Raw genomic sequence first — 16,436 nt, forward strand, 5'->3', positions numbered from 1 at the left:
AGCCACCATCGAAGCAGCGTTACCCATGCAGAGCAAGGGGAACAACTACTAGAAGGCTCAGAGCGAGTGACGTTTGAAACGCTATTAGCGCGTGCTAACTAGCTAGCCATTTCACATCGGTTACACCAGCCTAATCTCGGGAGTTGAAGTCATAAACAGCTGAAGTCATAAACTTGAAGTCATAAACAGCGCAATGCTTGACGCACAACGAAGAGCTGCTGGCAAAATGCACGAAAGTGCTGTTTGAATGAATGTTTACGCGCCTGCTTCTGCCTACCACCGCTCAGTCAGATACTTAGATACTTGCTTGTATGCTCAGTCAGATTATATGCAACGCAGGACACGCTAGATAATAATAGATAGTAAGATAGTAATATCATCAACCTTGTGTAGTTAACAAGTGGTTATGATTGATTGTTTTTTATAAGATAAGTTTAATGCTAGCTAGCAACTTACCTTGGCTTACTGCATTTGCGTAACAGGCAGTCTTCTTGTGGAGTGTAACGAGAGAGAGGCAGGTCGTTATTGCGTTGGACTAGTTTACTGTAAGGTTGCAAGATTGGATCCCCCGAGCTGACACACACACACACACACACACACTCTCATTCTTCCGAGGCCAGCTGGGGAGTCATTCTTTGTGCCTATCAACCTTTTTTGGGCACATGCCTGTCGTGCCGAGTTTGTGTGCGCACTCGCGCGATTTAGGGCTGGTCGATATGGCATATAAATCTTTTTGTTATTTTTAACTTAATATCTTAGTTTTATTTTTCTCTATGAGCTTTGTTGCACAATTTCCAAAGGTCAATAGACTGCATTTTCAAGCAGTCAGCAATAATCTAATGAATTCAGGGCTTGTGTAATTATACCTAGGCTACATATAGGCCTTCCACAACCATAAGACCCACTAATAATTGTATCAAAATGGGTTTATCTGCTTTTTTTTTAATCACTGATCTGGCTTTCAAGTCTCTATGAAAATGCCCCTTTTTTGTTACAAATTTAACCAGAACCATGCATAATTCACTAATAATGAACACCTTCTTATAGTAGGCTCTGGATAAGAGCGTCTGCTAAATGACTTAAATGTAATGTAAATGTAAATGTAGGCATTTAGAGAATTAACAAACATCTCATAAACAAGCACAAGCCCATGTTCTAGTGATTAGTCAACTAATCTTTATTTCAAGTCGAGCCAACTTGGATCTATTTGCTAGCTAACAAGGCAAAACAGTTGAACTGTTATGAGCACACCCTCCTGTCTGACTCTAGCTGTTTGAAATTTGAACAGCATGCTAGCCTGTCCTCTTGGCTTAGATGGTGAAATCAATAAATGCATATTTTTATATTCATTGCAAATGTATAACACACAAAGTAGAAAGCTAGCAAATAAGTCTATGGCTATAATCCTGCTGGCGATACGTGGCACTGCACTGCACTGCCGCGCTTTTCCAGAATCAATGTTCATGGATACTCCAGTGTTAGTAGGGTCTGCTCTGCGCTAACATTCTCATCTATTACAGTAAAATAATATCTCATTGTCCATATGACCTATTCTGTTGGTATTTGCATTTGAGGTTTGGTCCGAGATGAAATGGCTTTCCAGAGAAGAAGAAGTGATCTTTTATCTCTGTTGTGAGTGGCAGGGGAAGTGGCTTGGTGTGTGTGAGAATGGGAAAGTACACACAGCACAGGACGAGCGAATGAGGAGTCAAAAAATACATAAATGGTCCATGAAAAACTTATTTTTTTTCTCATGTGATACAGGCATTTGGAATTTCGTGCTAAAACAAAAATTTGATTTAATCAAATTAATTCAATACAGTGCCTTCAGAAAGTGTTCATACCCCACACATTTTGTTGTTACAGCCTGAATTTTTAAAATGGATTAAATAGATTTCTTTCTCTCACCCCTATACACAATACCCAATAATGACAAAGTGTAAACTTGTATTTCGTATATTTTTTTAAAAGAAAATGCTTATCTAATTTACATAAGTATGCACACACCTGAGTCAATACTTTGTAGAAGCATCTTTGGCAGCGATTACAGCTGTGAGTCTATCTGGGTAAGTCTGTAAGAGCTTTCTGTAAGAGCTTTTGGTAAGCAACTCCAGTGTTGACTAGCTAGCCCCACATTTTTCTTTTGGGGTAATCGGCAGTTGGCATCCAACTTTCTGATGACCACTCTTGAGGGCTCGGAACAATCAAACACATTTTTGGGGGAGTGTGTATTTGCCCTTTTATTCAATTGTTCATTTCAATTTCAATTCTCCTACCAGGAGAATGTTGTTAGGTTAGAGGTATTTTTGTATGATGTAGGCTACATGTAATGGCAGAATGCCCTGTGATTTGATACAAATGATCATGATATCATTCTGGGGGATAAAATGGCACCGGAAGAAGTGGCAGCAGTCTTACGGGCGCCCAACCAATTGTGCTATTATGTGTTTTTTTTCTCGTGTTATTTGTAACTTATTTTGTACATGATGTTTCTGCAACCGTATCTTAAGTCAGAAAAGAGCTTCTGGATATCAGGACAGCGATCACTCACCTCGGATTAGACAAAGATTTTTTCTACAACAAAGACGACGCGCAAGACATTCTCCAAACACCCCACAGGACCGACATCCCCGGTATTTGTGTGCCCCCCCCCAAACCCTCTTTTCACGCTGCTGCTACTCTCTGTTTATCATATATGCATTAGAGGTCGACCGATTAATCAGAATGGCCGATTTAATTAGGGCCGATTTCAAGTTTTCATAACAATCGGAAATCTGTATTTTTGGACACCGATATGGCTTTTTTCCCCCACCTTTATTTAACTAGGCAAGTTAGTTAAGAACACATTCTTATTTTCAATGACGGCCTAGGAACGGTGGGTTAACTGCCTTGTTCAGGGGCAGAACGACAGATTTTTACCTTGTCAGCTCAGGGATTCAATCTCGCAACCTTACGGTCAACTAGTCCCAACGCTCTAACCACCTGCCTTTCATTGCACTCCACGAGGAGCCTGCCTGTTACGTGAATGCAGTAAGAAGCCACGGTAAGTTGCTAGCTAGCATTAAACTTATCTTTATTAAAAACAATCAATCATAATCACTAGTTAACTACACATGGTTGACGATATTACTAGTTTATCTAGCGTGTCCTGCGTTGCATATAATCGGTGCGCATTCGCGAAAAAGGTACCTAAACATCAATGCCTTTCTTAAAATCAATACACAAGTATATATTTTTAAACCTGCATATTTAAGTAATATTGCCTGCTAACATGAATTTCTTTGTCACTTCTCTTGCAACAGAGTCAGCAGTTTGGGCCGCCTGGTTCGTTGCGAACTGTGTGAAGACTATTTCTTCCTAACAAAGACAGCCAACTTCGCCAAACGGGATGATTTAACAAAAGCGCATTTGCGAAAAAAACACAATCGTTGCACGACTGTACCTAACCATAAACATCAATGCCTTTCTTAAAATCAATACACAGAAGTATATATTTTTAAACCTGCATATTTAGCTAAAAGAAATCCAGGTTAGCAGGCAATATTAACCGGGTGAAATTGTGTCACTTCTCTTGCGTTCATTGCACGCAGAGGCAGGGTATATGCAACAATTTGGGCTGCCTGGCTCATTGCGAACTAATTTGCCAGAATTTTACGTAATTATGACATAACATTGAAGGTTGTGCAATGTAACAGGAATATTTAGACTHATGGATGCCACCCGTTAGATAAAATACGGAACGGTTCCGTATTTCACTGAAAGAATAAATGTTTTGTTTTCGAGATGATAGTTTCCGGATTCGGCCATATTGATGACCTATGGCTCCTATTTCTGTGTGTTATGTTATAATTAAGTCTATGATTTGATAGATGTGTTCCTGGTTCGAGCCCAGGTAGCGGCGAGGAGAGGGATGGAAGCTATACTGTTACACTGGCAATATTAAAGTGCCTATAAGAACATCCAATAGTCAAAGGTATATGAAATACAAATCGTATAGAGAGAAATAGTCCTATAATTCCTATAATAACTACAACCTAAAACTTCTTACCTGGGAATATTGAAGACTCATGTTAAAAGGAACCACCAGCTTTCATATGTTCTCATGTTCTGAGCAAGGAACTTAAACGTTAGCTTTCTTACATGGCACATATTGCACTTTTACTTTCTTCTCCAACACTTTGTTTTTGCATTATTTAAACCAAATTGAACATGTTTCATTATTTATTTGAGGTTAAATTTGATTTTTTTGATGGATTAAGTTAAAATATGTGTTCATTCAGTATTGTTGTAACTGTCATTATTACAAATACACTTCAAAAATCGGCCGAATAATCGGTATCGTTTTTTTTTTGGTCCTCCAATAATCGGTATCGGCGTTGGAAAATCACAATTGGTCGACCTCTAATATGCATAGTCACTTTTAACTATACATTCATGTACATACTACCTCAATTGGGCCGACCAACCAGTGCTCCCGCACATTGGCTAACTGGGCCATCTGCATTGTGTCCCACCGCCCGCCAACCCCCTCTTTTTTATGATACTGCCACTCTCTGTTCATCATATATGCATAGTCACTTTAACCATATCTGCATGTACATACTACCTCCAATCAGCCTGACTAACTGGTGTCTGTATGTAGCCTCGCTACTGTATATAGCCTGTCTTTTTACTGTTTTATTTCTATACCTACCTATTGTTCACCTAATACCTTTTTTGCACTATTGGTTAGAGCCTGGAAGTAAGCATTTCACTGTAAGGTACCCCTGTTGTATTCGGCGCACGTGACAAATAAACTTTGATTTGCCAGGTAGGGCCTACTTTGCAGTCGACATCTTAATTGGGAAGGTTTTTGGGAAAGCAATTAGAAATTGTTATTCAAACAGCGCATAACTGAATTGTGTATTGCGAAGATTCAACCAAGACTTCAAACCATCATTTTTGAATACCTTGTCTGCATACCCAAATCGTGATGATGATAATAATACAACAGTGAACCAAAAACTAACATGACCAGCTGAAAAACATTTCAGTGGCACCCTAGCCACCAGTAAAACATTTGGGTTCACACTGCCAAGTCAAAGGGTTGCAAATGCGAGTGTTTTGATCACAGTCTTGAGCCTGTAATACTGCAGCTTGTGAATTGCATTGCATTGCCTACAATTGCTACATAATGGACATGGTTAAAAGAGAAGTGTCAGGACCTCCTGAAGGAAACATTGGCCTATTGAAATATGACTGTGTTGATAATGTAGCTTAATGTATGTTTTCTCTCCTCTCTGTACTCCCCCTCTCTCTGTCAGCAGTTTGTAGGTATGGGGGCGTTCCTGGACAAGCCTAAGACAGAGAAGCATACGGCCCATGGTGAGGGCAATGGGCTGCATTACGGCCTGAGCTCCATGCAGGGCTGGCGGGTGGAGATGGAGGATGCCCACACCGCCATGGTGGGCCTGCCCCACGGCCTCACCGACTGGTCCTTCTTCGCCGTCTACGACGGGCATGCCGGCTCTCGCGTTGCCAACTACTGCTCCGCCCACCTACTGGAGCACATCCTATCAGGGGGGGCGGAGTTCACCCCGGGTACTGGCTCAGTGGAAGGTGTAAAGGATGGGATCCGCACGGGCTTCCTGAAGATCGACGAATACATGCGCAGCTTCACGGACCTGCGACAAGGGCTGGACCGCAGCGGCTCCACGGCGGTGGGTGTGCTGCTAAGCCCCTTCCACCTCTACTTCATAAACTGTGGCGACTCCCGGGCCGTGCTGAGCCGAGATGGACGAGTTGGATTCTCTACACAGGTACAATATAATACACTAGATTAGGGATGCAAATTAGGGATGCAAGCTATGATCCCTTATTGATGTCAGTTAGTCTAGATGAAGGGGAGGAGACTGGTTAAAGAAGGATTTTTTTAGCCTTGAGACAATTAAGACATGGATTGTGTATGCGTGCTATTGATGGTGAATGGGCGAGACAAAATATTTAAGTGCCTTTGAACGGGGTATGGTAGTAGGTGCCAGGCGCACCGGTTTGTGTGTGTCAAGAACTGCAATGCTGTTGGTTTTTCATGCTCAATAGTTTCCCGTGTCTATGAATAATGGTCCACCACCCAAAGGACATCCAGTCAACTTGACACAACTGTGGGAAGCATTGGGGTCAACATGGGCCGGCATCCCTGTGGAACGCCTTTGACATCTTTTATAGTCCATTCCCTGATCAATTGAGGCTATTCTGAGGGCCAAAGGGGATATAACTCAATATTAGGAAGGTGTTCCTACGGTTTTGTGCACTCGGTGTATACATTTCCACACTGAGGTTGGAATAATACTGTGAAATTGTTAAAATTAGGATAATGCCTTTAGTGTGAGAGCTGTTTGAAATACTGCCTGAAATTTCAGCCTGTTTTGGTGAGATGGAATGTGGAGTTTTGGCCTGCCTGGTGACATCACCAGCCGGTAAATTAGTTAATAGACCAATAAGAGCTCCTAACCTCTGCCAATGAAAGGTCATTTTCAGTTTTCCCCTACCCACTCAGACCACTCCCACACAGTCCTAGCTAAGTTCTTGCTTGATTAATTGCTCATGGCTAATAAGATTTTGACAATTTTAAGTGGAAACAGTCAGTGGCGGTTCTAGTCCATTTCAACTGGAACTGGGGGGTCCAAGCTAGGGCCAGTTACATTAGACGTTGTTTTTGTCATATCGGTTTCTTCACATTGCAGGCATTAGCAGGCAAAAGACCATGTTCATAATCATCATCGTTGCCACTGTCTAATAACGGATGTAAAAAAAGAACGATAGCAAACATTATTTATGTAAACATTATTTCATACTCCACATTTAGGGGGGCTACAAGGGGGTCCAAAATTGTTGTCACAGTGGCCCCGAGAACCGCCACTGGAAACAGTCACAGTAATGTACTTCATCTGGGATCTTGGGACTACATAAGGTTCTATTTGTATGTTTGTCAAAATGTAGTTATTGACAATGACAGCCTTGTTCTGTTCAATCAGGGCATAACATGAACTTTTCTGGTCCACCAGCCACTGTCTCAGATTTTTTTTTAAGTCTACCAGCCATTCTGATTTTTACCACCCAAAATAGTATTTTTAGACTAAAATGACACTAACAAAAGAGAAAAAAATGGATGAGCATGCTTTGTAATGTTTCTAAAATAATACATGTTAAAAAAAATAAAAATTCATTTCATTTTTTGTGACCTGAGTCTTTTAATGAAAATATCACCGATTAGACAAACGTTTTCACCTGCCCCTTTAAGTGTGGGAGGTTGCGGAGGTTGCGCAACTCGTCATGTTTGTGCCTGTGGAATTGAGAATCTGACTAGCATCTGCGTTGCTTCTTTTCCTTAGCAGGATGGAATGGTGAAATAGACATCTTACCCGCCAATGCATGTGGCGGCGGGTGTTAGGCCCTAAAATTATGTTCAATGTTCTCTACCTATATAGTAATCTAAATATCCCAATTCGTGTTATAAGTTCAAAAGAATACAAGATAAAAAAATTGCTGACTTCATTCAAACAAATTGGGGTTCTCAACTTTAAAGCCAATTATCTCTGGATCATCTTTTTGCAGATAGAACCTGAATGTCCCAAATTCTCATTGTTATCCGGAAATGATTTTGATATTGAGGTAAAAACGTCTGCATTGGACCTTTTTTTAAGAGTTTAATTGTAACGTGACAAGCCTATCGTCTCACAGCCAAGAGGCTATACTGTGCCTTCAGAAAGTATTCATACTCCTTACTTATTCCAAATGTTACAGCTTGAATAAAACAACACAATACCCCATAATGATAAAGTGAGAACATGTTTGAATTTTTAGCAAATTTATTGATAATGAAATACATAAATGATCAAATTTACTTAAATATTCACACCCCCGAGTCAGTACTTTGTAGATGCACCTTTGGTGGTGATTACAGCTGTGAGTTTTTCTGGGTAAGTCTCTAAGAGCTTTGCACACCTGGGATTGTGCAACATTTGCACCATTTATGTATTTGTATTTCTAAAAGCTCTGTCAAGTTGGTTGTTGATCATTGCTAGACAACCATTTAAGTCTTTCCATAGATTTTCATGCTGATTCAAATCAAAACTGTCACTCAGGAACATTCACGGTCTTCTTGGTAAGCAACTCCAGTGTATATTTGGTCTTGTGTTTTTAGGTTATTGTCGTGCAAAAAGGGGAATTCATCACCCAGTGTCCGGTGGAAAGCAGGCTGAACCAGGTTTTCCTCTAGGTTTTTGCCAGTGCTTAGCTCCATTACATTTCTTGTTTATCCTGAAAAACTGCCCAGTCCTTACAAGCAAACATTGGGTTGTTATTTTAACTTGAAATGCACAACTCCGAGTTTGTTTCTAGTAATATCTCCTCCTTCAGGATTCTTCTTTGGATTTTATATGGCGGTTGGCAACCAACTTTAATGTGCATTACCACCACCAACTGGACTAGTGTGGCCCTCAGTTCATGTTTCAATCACCCCCGTGGGAACATTCTCCTCAAAACCAATGAGATGGGATAGATGGGAATTGCAGTGCGTCAAGCGTCACAAATAGAACCATCTGCGGTGAAAGGTGGCAGAGCTAGAGCGTTGTTTGTCACACCATGAGACATCTGAAAATCGGTCTTCTAACGTAATTGTTTGTAGCGTCCTAAGGGGGAGCTTCTCACAAACACGATGGTGTTCTCCGTTTTGCTCCACGAACCCCACAAGTGTCACGTGACTCGTCTGAAGGTAACCGATACCGGTAAAGAAAAAGGGTTAAATATGTGTAAACAAAATATATATTTCTATTTCCCAAGTTTTTTTATTTTTATATCCTAGCCTAAATACAGCTACTGTAATGAAGCAGTCAATGCAAAAAATATTTTCAAACATTTGGCCAAAAGCATTCGGCTGGAAAACACTTCTCAAAAGGTCACCTGATGTGAGCAGTTCATGTAACTGAGATTAAAATCTCTGTTAGAAAAGTAGAAAGAGGTGAGATCTGAAGATGCAAGAATTAAGATGGGTTGCTAATATGACTATGATTGTGCCTTTAGTTTCTGGAAGAGAATTGAAAACCAGTAGAACAAGAGATAAGTGCTGGTTTCAATGGCATATGAGGAAGTCTTTATAAAATAATTCCCTCAAAGTTTATATGGTTGGATTTTGGCTCGATTACTTTGAAGCAAGGTTCATAAGGTCATATTTCCAGTTCTCCAAAAAATGAGTATAGTGCATTTGTAAAGTATTCAGACCCTTTAACTTTTTCCACATTTTGTTACGTTACAGCCTTATTCTAAAATGTATTAAATAGTTTTTTCCCCCTCATCAATCTACACACATGTATTACGAATAAAAAATGATCCTATTTACATAAGTATTCAGATACTTTACTCAGTACTTTGTTTACGCTACAAGCTTGGCACACCTGTAATTGTGGAGTTTATCATTCTCTTCAGATCCTCTCAAGCTGTGTCAGGTTGAATGGGGAGCGTCGCTGCACAGCTATTTTCACATCTCTCCAGAGATGTTAGATTGGGCTCAAGTCCGGGCTCTGGCTGGACCACTCAAGGATATTCAGAGACTTGTCCCAAAGTCACTACTGCGTTGCTTTGGCTATGTGCTTAGGGTCATTGTCCTGTTGGAAGGGGAACCTTCGCCGCAGTCTCAGGTCCTGCGCGCTCCGGAGCATGTTTTCATCAAGGATCGCTGTGTACTCCGTTTATCTTTCCCTCCATCCTGTCTCTCAGTCCCTGCCGCTGAAAAACATCCCCACAGCATGATTCTGCCACCACCATGGTTCACCATAGGGATGGTACCAGGTTTCATCCATGTGTGACACTTGGCATTCAGGCCAAATAGTTCAGTCTTGGTTTCATCAGACCAGAAAATCTTGTTTCTCATGGTCTGTGAGTCCTTCAGGTGCATTTTGGTGGAGTGCTGCAGAGATGGATGCACCTGAGCTCAATTTTTAGTCTCATAGCAAAGGGTCTGAATACAGATGTAAATATGTGTTTTTTATTTTTTAAATATGTTTTAAAAAACGTATCACGCAGTGCGTACTCAAATGGCGATTTGAGGATGTTTCCAACGGTCCCTTTTTAGCCATGGGCTACTCCGCTTGTAAAACAGTACAGTTGCTTTAATATAAGGAGGGAAGAAAAATATGTGTAGCAATAGAAAGCGGTTTTAATAGGCTGGTGGCCAACATCGTTTTCACATTTCACATTGCATTTAGAATTGTTGTGCGACGACTGGGTTTATGAGATTACATGTTTCACTTCAAGCAGCAACCAGCTGCTTGAGGCGCTCGCCCGACAGGTGATATTCCGCTCAAACTAAGCTCTGTATACGTTGCTTGTGTGATAAATAAGATATATTATTTCGTAAATACACACCGGCCAATTTCATTCCACGAAATTATGCAAATTAGCCTATAGACCAATAAGCACAATCGGTCAACTGTGTTTTCGGTGGCTAACCGATTTTAATGGTTAACATCTCTGCACTGGATATACACTGGTACAATTTGCAGTGCCTTGCAGAAGTATTCATCAAGGCACTTTCTTCACATTTTGTGTTAAGTGGAATTACAATGGGTTTGTTTTTGTCAACAATATACACAAAATACTCTTGTCCAAGTGGAAGACTTTTTTTTTTTAGATGAATAAAAAATGTCAACTAAAATAGTAATTTCATAAGTGTTCAGCCCCTTTGTTTAGGCAAACCTAAATTAGTTCAGGGGTCAAATGACCAAATCACAAAAGTTACGTGTACTCTGGCAAATAATAGGGGTTGACATGATTGAATGACTAACCCTTCCTCTGTCCCCCACACATACAACACCTGTAAGGTCTCTCAGTCAAGTATTGCATTTCACACACACATTCATCTACAAAGACAAGGGAGCTTTTCAAAAGCCTCAAAGGGCAGTGATTGGTCACAATAACAAATCTGACATTGAATATCTCCTTAAGCATGGTCTAGTTTATAATGACGCTGAGGATTATGTGTTAAACCACCCAGACACCTCGGATACAGTCATCCTTCTGAACTGCGCATTAGGACAGGAATGAAACTGCTCAGGGATGTTACCATGGGGCAATTTGGTGATTTTTAAAACAGCTACTAAGTTCAATGGCTGAGATGGGAGAGGATGAATTAACATTGTAGTGACTCCACATTAATGGCCAAGTGAAAATATTCCAAAACATGCATCTTGTATTTAATTTATTTATTTAACTAGGCAAGTCAGTTAATAACAAATTCTTATTTACAATGACTGCTTACCGGGGAACAATGGGTTAACTTCCTTGTTCAGGGGCAGAACGACAGATTTTTACCTTGTCAGCTCTGGGATTCGTTCCAGCAACCTTTCAGTTACTGGTCCAACGCTCTAACCACTAGGCTACCTGCCGCCCCGTATGGAACAAGTGACTAATAATAATAATGCAATAATGCAACAAAACATGGCAAAGTAATATACTTTTTGGCCTAATTGCAAAGCCCTGTGTTTGGGTCAAATCCAACACAACACATTACTAAGCAACTGCCTCCTTATTTTCAAGCATGATGGTGGCTGCATCATGGTATCGGTATGCTTGACATCGGTAAATACTGGGGAGTTTTTCAGGAAAGAAAAAGAAATGGGTTAGGGCTAAGCACAGGCAAAATCCTAGAGCATAACCTGCCTCAGTCTGCTTTACACCAGACACTGGGAGAGGAATTCACCTTTCAGCATTACAATAACCTTCAACACAAGGCCAAATCTACAATGAAGTTGCTTACCAAGAAGACAGTGAATATTCCTTAGTGGCCAAGTTACAGTTTTGACTTAAATCTGCTTGAAATACTATGACGAGACTCAGAAATTGCTGTCTAGCCATGATCCCCAACATCTTGAAAGAGTTTGAAGACTCACAGCTGTAATTGCTGCCCACAGTGTTTCTAACATGTATGAACTCAGGGAGCTGAATACTTATGCAACAACTATTTTATTTATTACATTTTTATTATTAAAAAATATTAACACAGTCGGAAGTTTACATACACTTAGGTTGGAGTCATTAAAACTAGTTTTTCAACCAATCCTAAAATGTCTTGTTAACAAACTATAGTTTTGGCAAGTCGGTTAGGACATCTAGTTTGTGCATGACACATGTCATTTTTCCATCAATTGTTTACTGACAGATTATTTCACTGTATCACAATTCCAGTTGGTCAGAAGTTTACATACACTAAGTTGACTGTGCATTTAAACAGCTTGGAAAATTCCAGAAAATGATGTCATGGCTTTAGAATCTTCTGATAGGCTAATTGACATAATTTGAGTCAATTGGAGGTGTACCTGTGGATGTATTTCAAGGCCTACCTTCAAAGTCAGTGCCTCTTTGCTTGACATCATGGGAAAATTAAGAAATCAGCCAAGACCCCAGAGAAAAAAATTGTAGACCTCCAAGTCTGGTTCATCCTTGGGAGTATTTTCCAAACGCCTGAAGGTACTGCCCACATGCTGGAAGACCCAGCCACGACCCGTCTTCAATGCTCTTACTGAGGGAAGGAGGTTGTTGGCCAAGATCTCGCGATACATGGCCCCATCCATCCTCCCCTCAATACGGTGCAGTCGTCCTGTCCCCTTTGCAGAAAAGCATCCCCAAAGAATGATGTTTCCACCTCCATGCTTCACYGTTGGGATGGTGTTCTTGGGGTTGTACTCATCCTTCTTCCTCCAAACACGGCGAGTGGAGTTTAGACCAAAAAGCTCTATTTTTGTCTCATCAGACCACATGACCTTCTCCCATTCCTCCTCTGGATCATCCAGATGGTCATTGGCAAACTTCAGACGGGCCTGGACATGCGCTGGCTTGAGCAGGGGAACTTGCGTGCGCTGCAGGATTTTAATCCATGACGGCATAGTGTGTTACTAATGATTTTCTTTGAGACTGTGGTCCCAGCTCTCTTCAGGTCATTGACCAGGTCCTGCCGTGTAGTTCTGGGCTGATCCCTCACTTTCCTCATGATCATTGATGCCCCACGAGGTGAGATCTTGCATGGAGCCCCAGACCGAGGGTGATTGACCGTCATCTTGAACTTCTTCCATTTTCTAATAATTGCGCCAACAGTTGTTGCCTTCTCACCAAGCTGCTTGCCTATTGTCCTGTAGCCCATCCCAGCCTTGTGCAGGTCTACAATTTTATCCCTGATGTCCTTACACAGCTCTCTGGTCTTGGCCATTGTGGAGAGGTTGGAGTCTGTTTGATTGAGTGTGTGGACAGGTGTCTTTTATACAGGTAACGAGTTCAAACAGGTGCAGTTAATACAGGTAATGAGTGGAGAACAGAAGGGCTTCTTAAAAAAAAAACGAACAGGTCTGTGAGAGCCGGAATTCTTACTGGTTGGTAGGTGATCAAATAATAATGTCATGCAATAAAATGCAAATGAATTACTTAAAAATCATACAATGTGATTTTCTGGATTTGTGTTTTAGATTCCGTCTCTCACAGTTGAAGTGTACCTATGATAAAAATTACAGACCTCTACATGCTTTGTAAGTAGGAAAACCTGCAAAATCGGCAGGTTATCAAATACTTGTTCTCCCCACTGTATATATAAATAAAATATCTTATTTTATGTAGATTGACAAATCCACCTTCATCCCACTTTGTAACTCAAAATGTTAAGTCCAAGGGGTCTGAAATACATTTGCAAGGTGTTATTTTTGAAAGGGGGGATGGGGAGAGAGGGATGAAGGTTGGGAGACTGGTGCATTCTACTCAGGTACAATATACTGAGTGAGAGGGAGGGAGTGATGGAGAGAGACAGCAGGGGATCAGTTTGAGCTTGGCAAGACGCATGATCTCTGACCCTGATCATGTAATGAGTAGTTATTTAGAATGCAAGGTCATTTTGTAGATCAGCAGCCTCTATCTCAAACACTTTCTATTTCTCACTGCAGGACCATAAGCCGTGCAACCCCAGAGAGAAGGAGCGTATCCAGAACGCAGGGGGGTCAGTGATGATCCAGCGGGTCAACGGTTCCCTGGCCGTGTCCAGAGCCCTGGGGGACTATGACTACAAGTGTGTGGATGGGAAGGGTCCCACAGAACAACTGGTCAGCCCAGAGCCAGAGGTGTGTGTGTGTGTGTGTATTTAAAATGCCTTTATTACTGTGCACAGCTTATAGTAAACTCTTTCTCCTACTTGAGGTGTGTGTGATCTCTCCAGCTGAGGTGTGTGTTCCTCCCCCAGGTGTGTGTGTTGGAGCGTGCTGCGGAGGGGGATGAGTTTGTGGTGCTGGCGTGCGACGGGATCTGGGACGTGATGTCCAACGAGGAGCTGTGCGAGTTCGTCAGGTCCCGGCTACAAGTGTTTGACGACCTGGAAAGAGTCTGTACTGCCGTGGTGGACACCTGTCTGCACAAGGTACATACACACTCTAACCCACACTCTAACTAACCCACACTCTAACTAACCCACACTCTAAGCCCCGGTCTCTTTATGTGTCTCTCTCCAGGGCAGCAGAGATAACATGAGTGTGGTGTTGGTGACTTTACCGGGAGCTCCCAAGGTGTCTGAGGAAGCCCTGAAGAGAGAGGAGGACCTGGACAAATACCTGGAGACACGTGTAGAGGGTGAGAACACACACACCCCTATCCTTTCTAAGAGCTTGGACACACGACGCTGACGAACGGCTAATAGCATAGAGAAGCTGTCGCCGCTGTGTGTTATAGTGACCACCTGCTGGGTGTCGACGAGCAGTGGCTCTTTCAACGTGGATATGACGGCCAATATTCTGGTCAGAGGCAACTGTCCGTCTTTTATTCTGTTGCGTTTCCACTCTAACCCTGTCTCTGTCTCTAGATTTGCTGGGTGGCTGTGGAGAGGAGGGGGTTCCTGACCTGGTGTCTGTTCTGAGGAACATCGCCTCTGAGAACATCCCCAACCTTCCGCCTGGAGGAGGCCTGGCCTGCAAGTAAATACTACACACACTGAAGACAGCTGCTTTATTGCCCATTTTCTTTTCACATCACTAAAATGTCTCCCCCTTCTTTCTTCATGAAAGTATGAGAGACTGTCATGATTTATTTATCCAACTTCTCAATCAAGCTCACAAATAAGAATGTCTAATTGTGTGTGTGTGTGTGGGGTCAGGCGCAGTGTGATCGAGGCGGTGTACAGCAGGCTGAACCCACAAAGAGAAGAGGAAGGGGTGAGTAACTCTTCTTTGACCGCTCACCCCTGACCTCCCACTTCCACAATGACCCCACTCCAGCCCAGTCACAACAGCACCACTCTTCTGGCGTGTGAATGGGCTTCGAGGACCGTCAAAATACCAAACATGATCAAAATTGAATATTTCATCTAGAGTCAAGACTTGGTTTCACATCACATGAATACTGCTCCCTGATGTTCCTTCCTACCGTGTCCCAGCCTTTTATCACACAAAAGTCCGGGATGTCTTTTGAACATGAACTATTTGGCCTAGTCTAGTCTGTGTTTATTGTGTTGTGTTTGGGGTGTTGGGAGTTGTAGTGGGGAACGGGAAGGCACTGTTGTATTCTCCTCTCCCTCACTGGACAAAGACAATGTCACTACGGGTAGCTGGCCTCAGGGGTAGGGGTAGTATGGTGTGAGACAGTGTGTGTGCCTGTGTGTGTGTTTGACACTAGCTTGTGTGTGTCTGACACTAGCTTGTGTGTGTGTGTGTGTGGCGTGGTGTTGCCCCGGCCAGGCCTGTGCTGGAGGTGGAGGAGAGGAGGAGAGTGAGGAGGGAGGAGGCAGCAGTACGGCGACCAACCTCTTGGAGGCGCTGCGTCAGTTCCGCCTGCACCACCGGGGGCAGTATCGCTCGGTGCTGGAGGAAGCCCTGGCAGTCTACCGTCTGCCTGGGGAGAATACAGCTGACACGGGGGAGGAATCCTCCTCCTTTACCGCTGACGACCTCCCTGATTCCCCCCGGCCCTCACCCCCCTCTCCCCCTCCCTCACCCGTCGTCATCGAGACGCCCTCATCCCCGGAAGCAGAGAAACGCAAAGACACGCCCTCTCCAGACATCGACCAACAACCACCTCCGGCTGCAGACATCGACCAATCAGAACCTCCAGCGGTAGACACTGACCAACCTGAACCTCCGGCGGCAGACCTCGTCCCACTATATCCTCCAGCTGCTGAGCTTCGCCAACCAGATCCTCCCCCCTCCTAATTCACCTCTGATCTCTGTTGTTGTTGTTGACCCCCCCCCAATCTAGTCTAGTCCATGCGTGCTCTCACAGCGTCTAGTCCATCCGTGCTCTCACAGACGCCATAATGGGTAGATATAAAGATGAGTGGTCTAAGTCAATGGGCCGATCATGTCTGGACCTCTACCTGACAGAGAGAGAGAGAAGACCTACTGGACTGTCCATATAAAAACACAAGTTCCCATAAACCACCT

The 16,436-nt window shown here is 42.7% G+C and overlaps 1 protein-coding gene across 3 annotated transcripts in view; it reads left to right on the forward strand.

Moving 5' to 3' along the window:
- LOC111967800 (protein phosphatase 1B) overlaps window positions 1-16,436 on the forward strand; it is a 29,936-nt gene that overhangs the window by 12,178 nt on the left and 1,322 nt on the right. The window contains exons 2-8 of one of the 3 annotated variants that reach the window (XM_023993172.2): window positions 5,304-5,798; window positions 13,959-14,132; window positions 14,252-14,425; window positions 14,517-14,634; window positions 14,864-14,975; window positions 15,155-15,212; window positions 15,735-16,295. In XM_023993172.2, the coding sequence (XP_023848940.1) occupies window positions 5,316-5,798; window positions 13,959-14,132; window positions 14,252-14,425; window positions 14,517-14,634; window positions 14,864-14,975; window positions 15,155-15,212; window positions 15,735-16,205 (1,590 nt within the window). In that variant the 5' untranslated portion in view covers window positions 5,304-5,315 and the 3' untranslated portion in view covers window positions 16,206-16,295. Of the gene's footprint in view, window positions 1-5,303; window positions 5,799-13,958; window positions 14,133-14,251; window positions 14,426-14,516; window positions 14,635-14,863; window positions 14,976-15,154; window positions 15,213-15,734; window positions 16,296-16,436 lie in introns of those variants that run through there. The other 2 variants (XM_023993170.2, XM_023993173.3) reach the window with 2 other exon arrangements.

Source organism: Salvelinus sp. IW2-2015, linkage group LG8, assembly GCF_002910315.2.
Source record: "Salvelinus sp. IW2-2015 linkage group LG8, ASM291031v2, whole genome shotgun sequence".
NCBI lineage: Eukaryota > Metazoa > Chordata > Actinopteri > Salmoniformes > Salmonidae > Salvelinus > Salvelinus sp. IW2-2015.